This window comes from Panonychus citri, unplaced genomic scaffold (genome assembly GCF_014898815.1).
Source record: "Panonychus citri isolate SS breed McGregor unplaced genomic scaffold, ASM1489881v1 Contig00040, whole genome shotgun sequence".
Classification (NCBI taxonomy): Eukaryota; Metazoa; Arthropoda; class Arachnida; order Trombidiformes; family Tetranychidae; genus Panonychus; species Panonychus citri.
The window spans coordinates 1,166,657-1,188,615 of NW_026515445.1; the positions used below are offsets into that span (position 1 = coordinate 1,166,657).

General features: G+C 29.9%; 2 protein-coding genes across 2 annotated transcripts in view; one reads left to right on the forward strand and one right to left on the reverse strand.

Annotated features, from left to right (window-relative positions):
- Positions 1-7,761, reverse strand: part of LOC128397727 (glutamate receptor ionotropic, kainate 2-like) — a 44,196-nt gene extending 36,435 nt beyond the window's left edge. Inside the window, exons 1-3 of the mRNA XM_053358473.1 lie at positions 6,888-7,761; positions 6,616-6,777; positions 3,376-3,636 (exon numbers count right to left, since the gene is read on the reverse strand). Coding sequence (XP_053214448.1) covers positions 3,376-3,636; positions 6,616-6,777; positions 6,888-7,011 — 547 coding nt within the window. The 5' untranslated portion in view covers positions 7,012-7,761. The remainder of the gene's footprint in view (positions 1-3,375; positions 3,637-6,615; positions 6,778-6,887) is intronic.
- Positions 7,762-9,533: 1,772 nt separating this feature from the next.
- The window catches only part of LOC128397726 (metabotropic glutamate receptor 1-like), a 29,661-nt gene continuing 17,235 nt past the window's right edge, over positions 9,534-21,959 (forward strand). Inside the window, exons 1-2 of the mRNA XM_053358472.1 lie at positions 9,534-10,380; positions 10,502-11,112. Of these exons, the coding sequence (XP_053214447.1) occupies positions 10,257-10,380; positions 10,502-11,112 (735 nt within the window). The 5' untranslated portion in view covers positions 9,534-10,256. The remainder of the gene's footprint in view (positions 10,381-10,501; positions 11,113-21,959) is intronic.

Here is a 21,959-nt window from a genome sequence, read left to right on the forward strand (position 1 = left end):
AGGAGAAAATCATTTTCTCCACCACCATGAACATGTAACAATACAGAATATGCATAATATGTTGTTGCAATTGCAAAAAAACATTCTCTCTCAAATATTCCAATGTTTTCTCAACCTTTATTAACCTGTAATCATTCACTCAATAATATGAGTAATATATGAAAATCCAAAGAACAATAATCTTCCATGATAAATATCTCTCAACATGGAAATTATCTGATTAAAGAAAGAAAGAAAGAGAGCGAGAGAGAGAGAGAGAGAGAGAGAGAGAGAGAGAGGATGAAATTTCATGAAGACAATGATTGTTACTATTATGTTGGTATGTTAATTTCATGAGGGCCAAAAATTTCACTCTCACTTTAACTTGTGAAATTATTAACATCAAGTAACACATATTATCTGATGGCTCATGGAAATGTTTCTAGAATAAGTTGAATCTGAGAGCCATGAGCTTATTCCAACATTTCCTATGTCCATTTATTTATCATCTTCATACATATTAATAATCAAGTTATCATCATTCCATGTGACATATTATTTTCATCATCAACATGATGATAAACTGAATGAAACTTTTCAACAGCTTCAACCATTTGTGTTCCTTATCATTTTCATGGATCCTTGAATTCAATTGCATGATTACTTCTTGACGAAAGAAAAAAAAACTGACCAAAAGGATAAGTAATACCTAAAGAATATCAACAGAAAAATGTTACATGGTAAATTCATGGAAATTCAACATTTTTCTTGCAATTTCAACAAAAATAATATTCATTTATGCTTCATGAGAGATTATCTGTTATTATAATTAACCTTTTCCTTTTCCTCTTAATCATCATAATGTTTCATTCTGATCATCATGAGTAATTTCATTCTTTTTTACTTTCAACCATCTTAGTGACACTTTTAGAAATTTAAGTTGAACTCTTTTTCCTTTTCAGAAATTTTCCTTCTCATGATAATTCCGGTTGTTTGACCTGCTACTTTATTCACTATTCATCATGTAAACTTATCTTCGGAAAAGTGATTATTCCAAATCCCTGAAAAAAAGAGATACTTATAGTATATAAAGCATTTCTTTTTCTCTTATTATAATAACCATGGGATAGAAATCGGAGAATCACAGAATCCATGGAATCCATTCTATCCAATGGTTAACCTGTTAAATGGTTCATTTGAGTTTCCATTCGCATCATTCATCTGATGCAAATCTTTCAGCTTACTCATCATCTCACTTATTTCCTCTTTACTCTCTCACATCTATTTTCATCCTTCTTATCATCATCTACCTGGTTTCATCTTCCACTTTTATCATTTGCTACTTTATCTCTTTGCTTGATATTAAGATTATTTAAGATAATGAAGATGAGGAAGAAGAATGTTCCATTCCTGATAAAATGAAACCAGTCAAACTGATGACAGCTCCTGAAGAAGAAGATGATGATGATGATGATAGAGAAAAGGATGAAATTCATAGATGATCCCGAGTAACCGGATAGATGGATTTTCAGATTGCACGTCAATCTCAATAAATTTTTTCTCTTCTATTTTTTTCTCCTTCTGAACAAATTCTGTTTCTTGTTCAGATTATTCTGCATACAAGCATATTCTTTTGTCACGTCAGGAATAATTTTCATATATAATAACAGGGAGATTCTTTCAGAGGATCAAGAAAAAATGGTGGATACACTTGACACCTTCATGAGAAACTTTCACCTTATCATCACATGATAAATATGAAACTGAATCAAGAATCGCAAAGAAAAACCAAACAGGAGAAAGAGAGAGAGAGAGAGATGAATATGAACCGAGAAAAGTTTTAAATTCATGGTTGAATTCATGCTGGAAAAACTGACCACTGAATTTACTTTCATACATACTGATTCTGACTCTTTTTGGGTTAATAACTCAATATGAATATCATGTAATCAATATTTGAACAGAAGAAAATTCAATTTTGAATTTATCGAGAAACAAATAACCCGATTCATGATATAACTCACTTCTAATTCTGGACATTTAGTCAAATTCTGAATATAATTCTTATAACCAATTTAATATCAATGCTAGAATAAGATGAAATTATTTCCCTGAAACTGATGAATATAAATCAACTGGATCGTGGAATCGGATGAAAATGAATCACAATCTGAATGGTGAGTATTCAATGGTATTAGATGGAAAAAAGTGATTTCCTTTCATCTTCCAATGAAGCATCATCTTATTTCATCTTCATTTTTCTCACAATTATTATCTTCCATCGCCTTTGTTTCCATATTAATAAAAAGAAAAGGATGAGGAGGTGGTGAATGGATGGTGTTAGTGGTTGGAGAAAAAATTTAATAGAAAAGAAAAGAAAAAAATGAAAGAGCTAAAAAAAAGTCAAGAATGAGAAGGATAAAAAATAGAAGATGAAACTTCCTCTTCCGATACTGATACACTACCGATTCTCGGGTGACAATAATAAGGAAGCATGAGAATAAAGAAAAAGAGATACTCATGGATCTTCAATCTGAGTAAATTCTGGTCAGAATACTGATGAGAGGAAGAGGGTGTGAGTATCTGACTAAGACAGATTTTCCTCCTTCCTCCCTGAACATTCAATAATATTGTTTGTTTGTTTGCTGTTGAAAGAGTTAACACCCAGTTCGAGTTTTTTTTTCTTTTCTGATGTTACTCTTCAATAAGATTGAGCACTGGGATTGGATTGATGCCCAGATCATGATGATGATCAGACAAAAAGAAAATGAAAGTAAAAGAATGAGAGAGAGAGAGAGAGAACGAAACTAGAGTTCATCTTATAACATAAACTATTCAGTTCATACATCCAATTGATAGACAACACCAACAACAGTTTATTCAATTCTTTTCGTCTTCTGAGCTTTTTCATAATCATCTCTTCATCTTATGTATTCATCTTCATGTTTATTCACTTTAGTGTCTCTCTCCCTCTATCATCTCACTACCACCCACTCTCACCACCTCATTTCAATCTTTTTTCCCATGTAACTCTGTTTCTCATGTTATTGACAATATTGTTGCTCTGTCTTTGTGCATTATATTGTAAGGATGATGAAGATGGAAAGAGAAATAAAAAGAAAAGTTGATAAGTTAATGCTAGAGAGATGATTATCATCGCCATGATACTGAAAAGATCAACTCATCATAGAATTCAATTCATCTGAATGTTATCCAAAGTATTCATCAAATCAAACATCATGAAAACAAATGAAATAATATCAATGAGAAATCAACTGGAATTCATATAAATGTTCAACGTTTCATGATACTTTTTCCTCCATTTTCTTGAATCATATTACATTTATCAGTTGCAAGAGATTAAATGATTGAAATAAGAATCAATGGTTAACTTACACATATCATCTTCGTAAAGAACTGCAACTTTGGTCCAATTAAGGTAGATTATTAAATCTCTCAGGGAATCGGACATCGCTGCTGAACCAGGATGGAGGTTGATTGAAAACTCTTTACTGTGTCCAGCCTCACCCAGATTCTGTAGACGAGCCTCCATATGAGGTATATCGAGAGCATCACAAAGTGACTGGACATGAATGCCCAGTAAAGGATCTTGAGGACCAAATATTGATATTACTCCAGAAGTAATTTGGAAACAAGCTGAGAGATTAAGAGAGAGAAAAATTTGCAAGGATTAGATTATCGATTATTTATTTAATCCGTTGTAATGAATTTCTAAATTTCACCATAAAAATACAGAAAATCTTCTTCAATCTTTCAATCTTCTTTGCCAGAGTATTGAAATTTTCATGAACTTTTTGTTGGAAAACAAATGAAACTTGGTTAGTTTAAGAAAATTTTTATAACCAATTGAAAGTCAATTGTTATTGTTTACAACCAAGGTAATAATGATAATAAGCAACGCAAGGTAAAAGTTCATGTATTGTAAATCGTTAAGTGTCTAAACTGATATTTATTATCATCGAGATAATAATAATCATCATGATAACTATATATTGGAAGGACATTGTGATGGTTCAACAATGTCTTTGCCATGATGATAAACCTGAAGATATGAAGCCATTTATCATGATAATAACTCTTTCATTATTTTTCTTCTATTGAGAGTTTTCATCTTTGATCAAGAGAAATAAGATGATCAAGATGAAAAGGTAACGGAAAAGATGAGAAAGAAAAGAAAAATGAGAAAACCCTTTTATTGGACTCATCATATCATAAAAGAGAAGAAAAAACCTGATGAAGATGCGAGAGAAGGAGAAAGAGAGAGAGAGAGAGAGAGAGAGAGCTATCATCTTCTTCATCATTATCTCTACCATCTTCATCCTAAATTCTCATCAAGATCGATATCGATTCTTGATTCTTACGATTCTCTCTTGATGAGGATTTATTATCTCAATCGTTTCTTGCTTTTATCCCCTTCACCTACAAGAATAATTTTCTATTTGAAAGAAAAAACCTCTTCATCACCTTTCTACTTCCTTTTCCGTAATCACATCAAGTAAAAACTTTCGAGATATTTGATGTTACCATGACAAAGAGAAAAAAAACTAAATTTCACCTTTGGAATCGGGATTCTCATGGTTACGATTTTTTGTCTTTTCAATAGAACCAATAATGAGACAGGAAAAAAAATCACCGAACTATTTTTTTGCTAATACAAAACATAATCATTCCTTGATTCTAATTCCTTCCTAATCTCTTTCTCAGAACCATAATCATCTTTTTTTCGTTCATCTATGCACAGATTCTTAATTCAATCCAATATTTTCTTCTTTCTTATCATCATTAGTCTCCCATGTGAATTTAAGGAAACTTACAATTCTCAATCAACCAGAACAGAATCCGAAAATCTTCATGTAGCATAACAGTAAATTCTCAATAATTATCATTGTTTTCATAATAAAAGAGAAACAAAATTCGATTCCACCCACACTCTATTTCTAATCATAATTGTCATAATATAATTACAATTTTAAGATAAGTTCAGGATCAACTTGGAATTAGGAAAAAAAGTTCATCATATCGTTGGAGCAAAGGGAATGAAAAAAAAAATAAGTTCGATATGAGTTCGAACAGAATTTGTAATTTGTAAGATTGACTATTAATCAAAATAAGTAATTGAAAGATAATCATGGTAATCGAATCAGTCTTGTTAAGGTATCTTGGTGATTAGATCAGCAAGAAATAATTTATTACAATAACAATCAACAGGTTGATTTAATTAACGAAATACATATTAGTTAATATGAGTTAATGTCATTTACTAATTGTGATTAGTGTCAATTACTATTAGTATTTATTCATCATCACAACAATTTATCTCCATGAAAAGGATAGAAAATATTTTATTCCCATTTAGGAAAAAGAGCATTTCGATTCCAATGGGAATCGTTCTAGAACTTGATATCTTCAAAGGAGTATTAGAACTTATCGAACTTGTAATGTGAGGGGAGAGAAAAAAAATTCTAATTCATCACAATGATTCTTAATTGATTGTAATGATAACCAAGACTAATTGTTAACACTTCTTGTCTTTTTGTTCAGCGATTCATCAATTAATTTCAATCTATTCATCACATTCAAAGTTAATTCATTTAATCTCATTACAATTAATTATATTTTCTGATTCAAACTCCCTTTTCCCACCCAGACTATTTGCTTCTTGTTTTTGTTTACTTACCTTAAGACTAATCATCATCATCATCATCATCATCATCATTGTCATCATTATCATCAGAATCATCATTAAGAATCATTATCAGAACTTTTAGAAATAAAAGTTTTCCCGAACTTTTTTCTCTCTCTCTCTCTCTTTTCATGATAAATACACTCATCGAATCCTCTGAATGCCCATTGAATTAATTCCTAGATTCTCATTTGTTATTTATTCTCATTAATCATCTATTTTTCTAATCATTTATTTTACATTTCCACTGATTGTGATTAATTGTTGATCAAATTAATGATCTTTATTTTCATCTCTTTTGTATTTAATGTTTTAACCATTAGTACAGAATGAGACACTAAATACTGATCATAATCATCATCATATCAATTCTAATTGTTGCAATTAATTTGGTTTTGTTAAAAGTTAATTCACTTATTAAATTTGGTCCAAGAGAAAAAAAAACTTTCCATTAACAATTAGACTTTGTAATAGCTTATTATTGACCATTGATTGTTTTTATTTCTTTAGCTTTGGTCATTTTCATGTTGATTGATTTTTCAAATTAAACCTCAACAAACTGACCAATAACCTTTAACAACAATCAATTAATAATAAAATACAATTGAACGCACATAACAATTCAATTAATTCAACTTGAATGATAAATAATCACATTTCATCTTATCTATCAACAATTTAACTCAACTGTTTACCTTAATCATTATCATCGTTATCATGGTCAGTATATCATGTTTATCATTGTTTTCATTAGGAAAAGTGACCAGTAAGCAATTTCATCGTTTGATCAACCATAAAGAAAAATAGAATCGAAATGAAGAGAAGGAAAAAAAACTATTCTACAAAATCCGAGTTCAGAACTTTTTTCCTTCTCTTTGTTGAACAAATATTTATGGTGAAATTTCAGAGATTCTCGTGATTAATCAGCTTACCTTTTTTGGAGGCATGAAAACTATCATCATGAGGTACATATTGTATATCATAGACTAAAGTTGTATTGGGCAGTATATTTGGATCCCTATTGACCCGATAAACAGCATATTTGAATGCTAATTCAGTTTGTGAATCTTTTTCCTCCTTGGTGAATAAAGCACCTTGAAAGATGAGAGTGGAAATTGAATTGAGAAAAGTTCATTCAGATTCAATGGTCAAGACAATCTATTTACGTGTTTACTATTAATACGAATCATTGTTATCAACTTACCAATTTTCACTGCTGTTGGAATAGATTGAGCTTGATTAGACTGAATCAAAAGATTCCATGATGAAACAATTAACAAAATTAAGAAAACATTGTAAACAATTTGTGTTGTATTGGCACTTTCCATAGCCTTTGGATTTAACTTGAACAATTCACTAATTTAGATGTTGATTGTGTTGATGTAACAAATACACTACGTTAATTATTGAAATTAAATTACGATTACACTACTACAGTTAATTTATTATGTTTGCTGTAAGCTTTAAAAGTAACGATACAATTAATCTTAATGGAGACAATTAAAAGATGATCAATATAACCTTTGTTTTGTTAATTCGATTATGCTGATTGGTCTGTTGATGATTAAGTTGATGATTAGATAAACTATTTGATTGTTAAGGACACAAGGTAATTAGATTTGGATTATATTCCGTTGGTTTAGACTAATCTTTACGATGATATCTTGAAATTTGGAAAATGGTGAATTGTTAAATTGTTGACGAAACCAAATTAAGATTTAACTTGATTATCACAATGTCAACTTGCAACAAGCTGGTTGATTCTAATTGAACAGATTAAGATAGGATTAATCCAGTTAAATAAGATTGAATTGAAAAAACTATTCCAATTATTTATAATTGTTTTGATTATTAAGGTGATAATGATTGTGAAGATAACAATTATGACGATGTTGATGATGTTGATGATGTTGATGATGGTGAAAATGATGATAATATAAAAGAAAGGTATTTGATTTTAATGATTAAATTGCTGTTGTTGTTTCCATTACTGATTAATATGATCCACAACAATCAAACTTTTTTCCTCTCTCTTGGTGTTGATGTTTCACTTGTTATATTATCATTCAACGTACTAACTCAATGCTACAGTAAATGAAGATCAGTAGAGATGATGATATTGAGAGAGAGAAAGAGAAAGAGAAAGAGAAAGAGAAGAGAGAGAGAGAGAGAGAGAGGAAATAAAGGGAGAAAGTTAGATTTGATCATGTTAAGAATAAGAGATTGTCATGTGCAAGAACTTTTATCCATTTTCTAAATTCCCGCGCATAAGAACAAATTTCCAATTTCTCTTTATTATTTTCTTTCTTTCTACTAAATCGATATTTTCTTATTATCATTATTCCAAATATTATTTATATCATTGAAATTTATCTATTTTATTTCCAGTTTTGATTTTTTAAACTCTTTTTCTTATTCACAGAAATAGAATAGAAATATTCTCTTTTCTCATTACCAATCTGAACTTGAAATTCTCAGTCAAATATCATCGTAACTAAATAGTTTTTTAAAATAAGATCATAAGTTCGAAAGGAAAATTCGCCTCAATAACTCTCGAATTCGTAACCCCTAATATTTAGTTGTTGCGATCTATTGATGTTGCTAATCAACGTGGCGACATCTCTAGTTATCCAGAGCATCTAAAAGATTCATTATTTTGTCTTTTTAACCTTTGTGACTAACTGAATCGTCCGAAAACTTCTATCGTACGAGCTGATAAGCTAAGAATAGACTCAAACTACCAGCTCATATTCATCTACTCCGTCCTCATATTTTCAAATGTTTAACACTCTGGGCGAAGATAATCAATGAATCATAAATGACTTAATAAAAAAAACTGACAATTTTATCGAGCTAAAATTGTGTTGATCGGATTGTCTTAGCAGCTTCGAGCCGTTTCTCACTATTAACTACCCTTGTTCAGTTAATACAATCATGTAAAAACTAAACGAATTTCGATATTTATTCGTCTAGATGAGTCTTTTCTATTGTGAATAAAAATTTCGATTCGAATGATCAGTTATAAGAGTTGATTGTCTCCAAGGAAAATAGAACAGATCATTGCCTATGCTAGAGGAGAGTAGAAAAAAATCATTCCATTTCATTAATATGTCAAGAGATCGACAGATTTGATGATTAAATCAATTCGAATCCTGAAAATTTAGAGTCTCAAGGATTGTGAGCCTTTAACAAAACACTTTCGCTTGAAGAGAAATTGAGATTATAATATTCTTGTAATATTTATAATCCGGAATATCATAAAGTGTTTTTGCATTATGATTGTTTTTAGTTATGGAAGAAAATTAGTGAGCTCGAGATATTTCATAGAAAAAGTGATAGTGATAATGTTCATTATCAAAACAGAACAATTGAAGGCGCCTCGTGTCCTGATAATAAAGAATAATTCGAGCCAATGAATAACCTCGAATGAATAAAGTGCTAAAAGATTTTCGAAAGGAGCATGAATTTTCTTACATAAAATGATAGTAAATAATCACTGAAAAGAGATGGAACTGAAGAAATTGTGGTGAAAGAGTAAGATCAATTTCATTAATATAAATAATATTTGGAATAATGATAATAAGAAAATATCGATTTAGTAGAAAGAAAGAAAATAATAAAGAGAAATTGGAAATTTGTTCTTATGCGCGGGAATTTAGAAAATGGATAAAAGTTCTTGCACATGACAATCTCTTATTCTTAACATGATCAAATCTCACTTTCTCCCTTTATTTCCTCTCTCTCTCTCTCTCTCTCTCTCTCTCTCTCTTTCTCTCTCTTCTCTTTCTCTTTCTCTTTCTCTCTCTCTCAATATCATCATCTCTACTGATCTTCATTTACTGTAGCATTGAGTTAGTACGTTGAATGATAATATAACAAGTGAAACATCAACACCAAGAGAGAGGAAAAAAGTTTGATTGTTGTGGATCATATTAATCAGTAATGGAAACAACAACAGCAATTTAATCATTAAAATCAAATACCTTTCTTTTATATTATCATCATTTTCACCATCATCAACATCATCAACATCATCAACATCGTCATAATTGTTATCTTCACAATCATTATCACCTTAATAATCAAAACAATTATAAATAATTGGAATAGTTTTTCTTTTCTTTTTTCAATTCAATCTTATTTAACTGGATTAATTACTTTTAAGTAACGACTTTTGATTCAAATTTTTCTCGCGATCCGCTAAGTTAAATACATCTATTATCAGATAAGTAATCTAAATCTTTAATCCAGTTTAGGTTATTAATCCTCATTGGATTATGATTTTCATGTTTTAGTCAATAAATACCAATCAACCTTCAAATAATCAACATAATTTGTGTTAATCAACATCATTATCATCAACATCAAAATACTTGCAACATCATTTAGTTGCTTCATTGTTGCGTTAATGTTAACAATTATGTTAACTGTTAATCAATTAAGTATTTAATTAATGTATTCTGTTATTAATTACTTATCTTGTTAACTTTTTGTTATACTTTTGTTTATACAATCGTTGAAATTGTTTAACTAATTAAATCAGTGTTAATTGTTAAGTTAATCCGGATAGGCCATGGAAAGTGCCAGTATTACAATTGTTTACAATGTTATCATAATTTTTTTAATTTCCTCCTCATGGAATCAATTAGTTCAATCAAATCAAGCTCAATCAATTGTGACATCAACAATTAGAATAGGTAATTAAATCAAATCAATATTAATTGTTGAAAAAAGTTCAATAACCAAAACTCAAAGTGTCCTTTTTAACATTTGTTCAATTACAAATGAATCTAATCTTGTTGTACTCTCTTGGTGTAGATGCATTTTTCCAATCTCATTCCCTGTTATTAATACTTTTGATAGTAAATAATTATCCACCGTTGATCAATTGTTTGACCACAAGTCGCCACACCGTAGCCGCAATACCGGGTGATCTTGTTTTGGGTGCATTGTTTCCCGTTCATCATGCGCCCGGGGCTAAACAGGCTCAGTTCAGATTATGTGGTGACATTCGTGAACAATATGGAATCCAAAGGATAGAAGCAGCATTTCAAACGATTGATAAAATTAATGCTGACAAAGAGATTCTACCAAATATTACACTTGGAATTGAGATTCGTGATTCTTGCTGGTACTCGCCGATAGCACTTGAACAATCAATTGAATTTATACGAGATGCAATGGCTGCTTCTGATGAAAGAAGTGATACAGATAAAAGTGATCCATCATCTTCTTCATCATCTTCATCACCAACATCTTTCCTTCCAGAATCCGTTCCCATATCGCATTCGCCTTTATTTCCCATGCTCAATGCGCCCTTTCATTTGGGTTCTCGTTTCAATGCATCTTACATGTGTCCTAAGCAAGTGAAAAAGGTCAAGAATCTAGTCGGTGTTATCGGACCAGCATCAAGTTCAGTTACAATTCAGGTAAATAAACAACATGACAAATTCCAAGCCTAAAGTAAACAATATCTAAATCCACTTAGCAATCAATGTAATAAGAAAATAACATGAGCTCATGGAAACGAGACAAATGAAATCACTCTGAGTGAAAGTAACAAAATCCATCTATTAATTAATCAAATGACCAGAAGTGGACAACAGATTGATCCACATTCATCCCCATGAAGTGATATCAACATGAAAAATCATCATCGTGTCAATCAACCAATTTAGTTCTTTCAAATTGATTTATATTTAATCAGAAACAATCTTGATTCTTAATCAATTCCAATAATGAGACTTTTTCATTTCACATTTCTTTCATCTGAATCAATTGAATGAACAATCAGTTTTGATGAGTTAATTAGTTGTATACAAATGATTCCTCATGATGGCAAAATAATTAATGAATTTATGCTTTGATTACTATTTTTTATTTTTCTCCAACCGGTAATCACCATGATAACGATAACAAGTAATGTATTTCAAATCTAAATCTAATTGAACACATTTTGTTTTTCCACTTTTTATCCATCACTATGAAAGGTTTTATTTCTGGATAATATCATCATCATGATCATCATGTTGAATCATTTGAGTTTCAAGTTGAAGATTTTCAATTGCAGGCTAACATGTTATATATATTGACATGGGCAGGAGTGGGAGGATGAAAAGAAAAGAGGAAGCAAAATTATTACTCATAATCTTACAAGCTGAATGCTACTTGGAACTATTATCATCCTCATTTAATTTATTACCATCATGAAATATCATGAAGAGAAAATGGAAAGAAAAAAAATTCTTTTTCTAGATTTAAGATATAAGATATCAGCTGACAGAACCTTGAGGGATAATAAAGTTCGTAAAGGTTGAAAACAATCATGTTATCATGTAGCCAATAATGATAACCAATTACTAATTGGCTATCAATATTTATCATCATCAAAATCCTCAGAATAGAAAACACATCAATAGGAAAAGAATGAGAAGAAAAATTTTCTTTTTCTCTTGCAAAACACAAAGATACTCTCTCTTTCTCTCTGAAGTATTGTAAATACCCACACAATCGTATTCATTGTTTCCCTGACACAATGTTGAATCATACTATCATCACCATCTTCATCATTTTCATCATTATTATTATGAATCTTCTGTCTGAATCAATGGTATGAATACATGGTGATAATCGATAACAGAAAAAGAAGAGAAAATAAAGAATTGAAGAACGGAAAAAAGAGAATACCAATAGAAAGAAAATTTTACTTATCAGATATTCCAGATGATTACTTCAACCTACGATAGAATTTCTTGTTCCTCTTCATCCTCCCTCCATCTCTTTGAATAGCTAATAAAATAATAATAATATTGATTCTGACAACAGATGAACAAGAATCACCATGAGCCTATGATGATAATGACAATAATATGATGAACAAAATGCTCATAGTAATTAAATTATGTTAGTTAACGATGTTACATTGAGGGAGGTTGATTCTTGATAATGGTTAAAGTAAATACATGGAACCCTTTGATAATTGTATGCGAATTATCATGAGAAAAAGGCAAGAAAATTCTGTGAATCTATTGTAACGAAATGTACTGAATTCTGAAATTAGTTTTTCTTTCTCATAGGAACATTTTTCTTAAACGATTTCTCTTCTTTTGTCAGATTTTTCTGATTAGGTTAATTGCTTTTTCGATTCTTTTTCTCTCTAATTATATTTGTCAATTATTGTTTCGATATTTCTGATAAGTTCTGTGAATTCATTGAGAATTTTCCTGTTGGAAAATAAAAATACTATGAATTCTAATTTCAATAACAGATGTTATTCTGATTCTGATTGTTTTGATTATTTTATCAGTTTTTGATTGAGAAATAAATTCCATGGAAAATTTTGAATGAATTCTGATCAACAGTTTTATCGTATTATTTTGTATTTTTTTTCACCACAACTCCAAGTGAAATGATCTCCCTTTTTCCTATTTAATAAGCTCAAAGTATAAATAACAATAATGATGATTATTATAATAAAAGGCTGAGTTAATGTTGGTCAATTCTGGATAATGGACAACCAGAATGTCCAGAAGTAAAAGAAAATGTCAGAAATGCCAAAAGAAAAGAAAAAGAAAACTTTCTTTTTTTCCTTTCACTGTCCAGTTTCTGAGCCTTTCCTTTTTTGAGGTCACTCCAACAAATCGATTCCCATAACCATGATAATATTTACTCTTATCATGATGAAATTGGAATTAGAATAATTCTTTTAATGAATATACATACAAATAGATTTTATGAATTGATAAAGATAACGTTAGCATAGGAATGAAATTTTCTTTAATTTTAACTCAACACTTTAAACTAATTGACATACAAACACTTGACTGTAGATGATTATAATCATGATAATGACAAACTCAATTTTCTCAATCAAATCCATCATCATATTAATACAATATAAAATCATCTTCATTTGATGAACAATTTTCATCTTCATCAGCATTTTGTTTTCTCATGTGTCACCTTTCTTGATATGTATTAAGTTAATTTGATTTCATGAACTTATAACAAGCATATTATCATGAGCATCTTGAGAATCACCTTATCAACATGATGATCATCCCTTTACACCAAACTTAAATGGTGAGATGAAGATAAGAATGAAGATGAACTACATCATCTCTTCATAAATCTCTCTCTCTCTCTCTCTCTCTCTCTCTCTGTTTCCAATATAATGGTACATGATTTCAGGGGAAGATGCGGAAAAAGCGAGAAGGAAAATCTTGTCTTCCATGTTTTCAATTTTCAGTACAACCTTTTCATACCTCTGAGCAATTTCATTATCAACATCCTCAGGATCATAAACATCATCAGTCTCACCTCAATCTCATCTTGTCTAAATCATCAACTCAGCTTAACTCATCATCTTTAGGCTCCTCTATCATCCAAATCATCTTTTTTTAATACAATGAACATGAGCCATGAAAAAAAAGACTGATAAGACAAAACCCACTGAATAAATCCATTCATATCAGAACTTTTTTATCTCATCTTCTCATGTAAATATATATGTAAATATGATAACAACATTGTTCCGTCTCACTCTCTTCCACCACCCACTCCGATAATATTATGTAATCAGAATTTTCATCACCATATTATTATTATTGCCATCATTAGATCAATGATAATAATGAGGGAAAGAGTTAAAAATCTAATCATGAAACTGAAGAATGAAGTTCTGAGCTCATGATTAATTTCAATTGTAAAGTAAAATAATTAACCAAAAATCAGATGAATAGACGAAGAGGAAGTGTGTGGGGAGAAGATGAATGTTAACATGAAAATGATCACCATGGAGCTAAAGTAATCAATTAATATCAATTAAAATTTTCGCTCCAATTGATAACCGAGAAAATGATGAATCTAATTCAGTTTTAATGAACATTTTTGCACAATCAACATTGTTAATTATTCATTCGGTTTAATATTTTTCATTTTATCCAAATTTTAATACGGAAAAAAGTTCATGATATTATTCAGGATGAAAGGAGGAGTAAACGTAGATAATGATTATTTAAATGAAAATGAATGTACATATCATGTTAATTAATATTTGAATAGTTAACTTTAAGAGTTTACTTTTACTAGGATAACAGTAATTACATGTTGATAGCCTCAGGGTGAACTTTAATGGTGATGATTATAACATTGAGAAAGCCATTGGATAGTTTGTATCTTTCGAGCTAGTTTAATATCTTATAAACTTCTAGTTGATTCCCAGAATTGGAATGTTATTATTTTACCAATGGAAATGTATTACAATAGATTCTGAATGTTTGGTGTATTTTTTACCGAGAGTAAATGAATAACTTGTCAAGTTGAAGAAGAAAAAAATTTAGAACAACAAATAGTAAGAGCGAAAATTTTCCCTTCCTGTCAGAATTGAGACTGAGAAAAAAGTTCTCAACAAAATTCTGATGATTATTTAGATTTTGATGATGATGATTATTATTATTATCTTCATCTCTCATCTGTAGTTGACATTCAAAATCAGTGACCTTAAAAAAAATGAGTCTGAATACAAATATGAAATTTTTGAATCAATCTTTGTGATATTCATCTCAACATATACACACAACATGTACCATGAAATGATCATGACAAGTTTATTATCTGAACCAAAGGAAATCATGATAAACTGTCAGATTAGTGATAATATTGTTGCAGTGAGTTTCATGATTCAAGAATTGAAATTATTATTTCCTCTGAGTTTCTGAACCTGATGATTATATTAATACATCCCAATATTAGCCTAACTGTGAGCTCGAGTTTTTTTTTTCTCATGAAAAAATTTCCACTTTGCTTTCATCAAACCAAAACCACTTTATGATTAAGATGGTGAATAATGATAGTTGATTAATAATTAATCACTAATTATTATTAATCTGATTACTATTAAGTAATGTTAATGAATCACAAGTAGTTACAGTTGAAATGGTTGTAAGATGATAAAGTGATGAGGATGAAACTGTTGATGATAGAGATTGATGTTGATTAGAAAAGATAAAAAAAGTGATTTTCCTTTTTACTCTCAACATAATTAACTAAAATATTAAATGGTAATGACAATAATTAAGAGCAAGTTGAATTGCTTGGAAAATGAACTGTTCAGAGTTTACATGATGTTTGTAGACGGAAAAAAGTTTCACCAGCATTTCATTTCTTTAATAAGATGATTTCATGTAAGAGTTTCATGTTTATTGTGATAATTAGAGAAAAAGAGATGAAGATAAATTGAATATGGAAAATGTTGATGGCAGTTTCCAAGAAAAAAGAATAGAACTTTTTTTTAGCTTTTTCCTATCTTCTTTTCACGAACTCAACCTTCTCTTGAACTTGATCATGGATGAAATGTTATCCTAAACCACCACTAGAACTTAAGATGAAATTAATTAAAACATCTCATCGATTACATGGGGAACAAGTTGAATCAATCAGTAAATTGATTGTTGCTCTTGATGAGGATCTTTGTTGGTTCTAAGATAAACCCAATGATATGGAAAAATAATGAAGATGAAGACAAAACTTTCGAGAGCCCCTTCAAGTGTAAATGGAATAGATTCCGACAGAAAATAGATGATGATTATTCTGAGAGATTATCTTTCATTTCGAGATATTAAGTTTTCATTCAGTTGACCAAAAGTTCATGGGAAAAGTTTCAAACATTTGAGTCAGAATTTCCATATCTCTCTCTCTCTCTCTTTGTTGTAATTGCATCTAATGAGATTTGATATCAATCATCGGAATGAACTTTTTTTCTATTTGATGATTGAATAATCAGTCGAGCAAATTGTCGATTAATTAACCAGAATTAAACATTTTCAACCAAATGTTTTTGACTAACCAATTACCTCGAATCAAAAGTGTCACTTATTTGATACTCACGCACATGAAACAATCAGTTAATTTGAACATCATGAAAAATGATGAAGGAAGAAATAAAAAAACGGTTGTGATTTGAATTGAGAAAAGTTTATTTTCTCATCTTTTCATTTAATGGGATGACAAATGTAATATTATCAAGTTAATGATGAGAGGAAACGGAAATCACTAAGAAAGATTAGACAATGACTACACTTGAGTATTAGGAGATGATGAGTTGAAGATGAGGATGGAGAAAGTAAGAAGTTCGTTATGTATAAAAGAAAATTGGAAAAAGAAAAACATCTAAAGAAAGAAGATGAAGATAATGATGATGATGATGATTAGTGTTACCATTAGAGAATAAGAGAAAAAGAAAGAGAAAATTCTAAGATGAGAATGAAGTGACACAAGAAGATGGAAGAGGAGGAAGAGAAGATGAAGAAGATGAGGATACAATCAAATGGCATCATCATGTTGATGGATGAACTTATCAAGAATAAAGATAAGATGATGAAGATGAGGATGAAAATGGAAGTAAAAATGAGCGAACTTATCTTTATCTTCTTATTTCAAGTCGAAAATCAGATTAACATATTAATTTAAGTCACATAATACTCGGCAGATAATAGCGTTGTCATGAGAGAGAAAAGCTCATGATAGTTCAGAATTTCAGAAAAAAGTTGTGTTTCTTATTCGAAACTTGAATTAACTTTGCCGCTTTTGCGGTTCTCGAATCATTCAATACAATCATGATCAGGAAAGAAACCAGATCAATCTGAGAATGGAAATAGAATTGGGTTGAATTGTTAATTCTGTGATAGATTTTGGGTGAGAAAAGAGGAAGAGAGATTCAGAAAAACAGGTAATGAAGAAATAATTCTTTCTGAATAATTCCATGAGTTGCTTATCTTAATCATCGGTGTATAAGATAACTAATGAAGTATATTAGCAAGTTACTTGTTTCCCAGAATAACAGTTAAGCTCATCAGCCAATACATGATACACAAACATGGAAGTGAAGATATTTATTCCTCCCTGTATTTCTTACCTGAGTAATAACCATGATGAAAAAAAGTATTGTAATGATGCTGAGAGTGTATTTGTACAAGTTCAGCAAAGGAAAAAAAAAGATCTGCTAATCAACTCAGAACCAAAAGGAGGAGACTTAGAAAGACAATTGTCCTTGGTTAACCTTCAACGATATTACATGTACTCAAGAATAAGCTTATTGTTCAGTGTGTTTATCAGAATCTGTAAGTTTCGACTACAACTCCTCCTCATCCTCCCACTACAACACTGAGACATTATATCAATCCAGAATTGATCATGTATAATTTTTTTCTCCTGCTGCTTATTGTTTGTATTTAGCTTTTTTCGCGCTCTGTTAACTCTATCTGATTGTTAACTTTGATTGTTGATGTTTATCATCCAGAGACTTAGTTTATCAACTTTCATGATTAGAAACCATTAGGGAGAGTTGCTTTCAAGTCAGATAATTAAAATCAATATGAACATCATGATGGTGAAATTGAAAAGTATTGTGGACAATGAATTCTATCAATTTCGTACTCAATCAGAGCTTTGTACTTGCCTGTTCATTTAAAATGTTATTTAGTCAACTATTGATTGAGATTATCTGAATTATTTGTTCATTGTTGTTGCTTTGTGATTAATCAAAGTGGTCACGCACTTACGATCAGAACCTGTTGATGTAAAGGTGAGAATAAAAAAGTTCTCAAATTTTTTATCTCTTTCTTATTCCTTAGAAATCATTTTTCTTCATGATCATTTCCTTATCTCATTATTCATTCTGATACTTTTAAAGATATTGGATAAGAAAATGTCACACAATTCGTAGGTTCCAATATTAGATTGACTTGGATGTCGATATTGTACTTCCTCCATTTTGACAGAAACGTTTTTCAATGGAAACTGAACATTTGATTTATCTTATATTTCGATTCTTTCATGGGAATTTTTTTCTTCTTTTTTTCTTCTCATAGTTTAAGCCCTGACGGGAAGGGATTAAGAGATTAAGCCTGAATTTATCAACTGAGTGTCTACTTAATACTTATAATAAGATGGATGAGATTAGGTAACTCATTGTGATTTTGTTTTCTATTTCAATTGTTTATAATCACTTTGATTGATAACAGTTAAACGTGAACAGTTAACTTGATTATACATGTACTTGTATCATTAGACTAATTCACCATTGTAAAAAATGAATAGATTAACAATCAGAGTTATTGACAGTAATGAACCTGGAATTTAATATCTAAATAAGGTTATTGGTGTTGTAGTCGAAATTGGTTCCAATATTTTATTCATATTCAGCTTGAAATGATTCACATTCACAATGATTCATGGGGAAACTCATCTCTTTTTCTGAATCATCCCTTAGCTATTACCTGCTTTAGTATATTAACTGAGCTCATTCAAAAGGAATCACTTAGATTCCAATGATGAATGATAACATTTGACCAAATTACGATTCGTTGGCTATGGTCAGTATTTACACCAGAATTAACCAGGGAGCGGATTTGTTGCTCAATGAAGGAAAATGATGAAAGGAAAGAGTCAGAGAAGGGAAAAAAATTCGAGCAAAGAACATAAATCAATCATGGAACTTGTGAGATACTCTTTTTACCCTCTTTCATCCACTTTTTTCCCATCTACATCTCTGGGTAACCTCAGAATTTATATTGATACAGAGAGAAAGAACCAGAATTAAGGTTCAAATGCTTATTAATATCATTTTTTGTTCTTTGCCATAAAAATGGTAAATAACATGAAATTCATGATAACTTATCATTTATTACCATTACCATTTTTATGATTAGCATTATAATCATAATGGTGCAAAAGCTAATGCCTTAGGCTAATAGGGTGAATATTTGGTTCATCTTTTTTATTCATCATGTTATTAGAATGAAGTTTTCTCCTCTGAACAACTTATTATATTCATTTCGTAACTCATGATACTCAACTCTATTGAACAAAACTGGTTCAATATTCAAAAGGTAATTGCTCAATAATTTGGTGAAATTATCATGTTACCACACTTATTAGTTTAGTATCTTTGATGATATTAAGTTGTTACTCAATCTTATTCCTTCCGCCGTCATCAGATATCAAATGAACGATTTTTCAATGTTATTCTTTTAATTATTTTACTCAGCAATGATTACCAGATTAAGTAACACTTTGCGGTCAGTTTTGATTGAGGAAAACATGCGGAAGTAGATGATGATGAGTAGACATTGTAATTGTTATATGAGGACAATTGGAACCCATGATTAAAGTATAATGGATTAGGAGAATAGAGAAAGTTTCTAGAAAAGAGTACACAGTTGAATGGGATAAAATCGAGAAAGATCATGTCTAAAAGGACGAAGATGATGATTGAAAATGACGAGAAGTAGGAAGATGAGAGAGGGCAAAGTGATAGATAGAAAATTTTTTGAGTATCGATTGATGAAGATGAGCAGAAAACAAAGTGCGAAGGAGTGAAAGGGAGTAGGAAGCAAGAAAGAGATAATTCGAGCGAGAGAGAGAGAGAATGAGAAATAAACACTGAACAGAAGCTGAAGATGAGATATAATCGATAGAGTAAATTGATAAAGAAAATGATGATGAATAAGAAGAAGACGAATTAGAGATGATAAATTCTTGAGGAAAAGTAAAGGGATAAGAATGATGAAGAAAAAGAAATGGAAGAAAAAAGTTCCATGAACAAGAGAAAACTAGAATTTGATCAGAGAGAATTATTTCCATTACATCATCATCATAATCATGATTATCAATATTAATACATAACCAAACATAAGAAGAAGATTAAGATTGAATAAAAAAGAGGTTCTAGGATTAAGGATAAATACAGATGAGAAGATGAAGATAATAAGAGATAATTCTGAGTATCATGAGAGAATGAGAAAAAGCTCCTGAAAAATGATATTCTATCATCTAAATTATTCAGTTTTCCATCATGCCTATGAATCCATCTACCTGTCGATTGATTAACATGAAGATTCAATGAACTTTCGGAGATATTCAAGGTTGACCTACATTTGAATTCTTCCAGTTTCATCTTCATGAGATTTTAATTTTTAATCCGATTCTATTGAGATGATGAATAGTTTGAATTTATTTTCAACTGATTTAACCAAAATTAATTATTACAATTTGATTAATTTGTCAAATGTTCCAATTTTTCATATATTATTATCAATCCATCAATCTTAATCAATTGATTTGTTAAAATGATAAATTATTGACTGACTTTAATATTGAACTGTTGTGATTTGGACTGATTGTTGTTGACAATCATCAAAAGTTATCAAGTTAATCACAAATGATGGCGATACTCATTATAATCAAATTAAATACTGTCAATGTTATTATTACATATTGTACATCAAGTGTGTATAAAATGTAAACAATCAATTGATCATCATCATCATCGGATTGTCAACAATTTGATTTAATCTAATCCAAAGATAAGATGATTCCGATTCAATTATTATTACATTGTATTTAATTCAGTCATAGATTCAATCCAATTTAATTAAATTCAATTGTTAAATTATCATCAACAACAAGTTTAATTTCATCATCGGATTCAGTTGTTAATCAATTGATTAAAGTAAATGATTAACTTTAATCACAATTTATCACCTTGATTTGTTTATCTTGATTGTTTTTCAAATAGTTAACATTTCTAACTGTTAGTTTAACCATTACGATTGATCAACCTGATCAGTTTGTTAGTGAAAAATAATTGTATTAAATTGAATTAGATGAAAATTAAACAATTAGTTTTACTTGATCATTAATAACAATTTGAATGCATTGATGATTGTTGTCAAAATTATTGTGGTTATTTAAATCATCTTGATAACTTTTTTTCATTTCCGTTGAAAGCGGAAGTCTTTTTGATTGAGGATTCTGATAGTTACTGAGTTACGTATACATCTTATTTTGCATGAGGCTCATGGTGAAATGCACTTCCGATTTCATGATAATATTTAAGTTCCACTAAATTGAATCTCTTTCAATATTGAACCTTTTATTCTGGTCAATAAGATTGACTTTATTATCTGGGACTTAGATTATTGTGAATTTCAGAGTTTTCATGGAATTCATGATTTATGAATCACTTGAGCTTTGATAATAATGTTTTTCTTTGGTAGAAGAGAAAAAGTTTTCTTCCAATTTAAATCCATTTATCTTCATCTTTGATAATCAACGCATTTCCCGTTCCAAGACTCAGGAGGAAAAGAAGAAAATCAAATCAAAAAATCATGAATAGAGATGAGAAATGATCATGATGATGACAAAATCAGTGAGAAAAAAAATTCTCTCTCAGTTTTTTATGCTCTCACTTAGATTGAAGGAGAGAAAGAAAAAA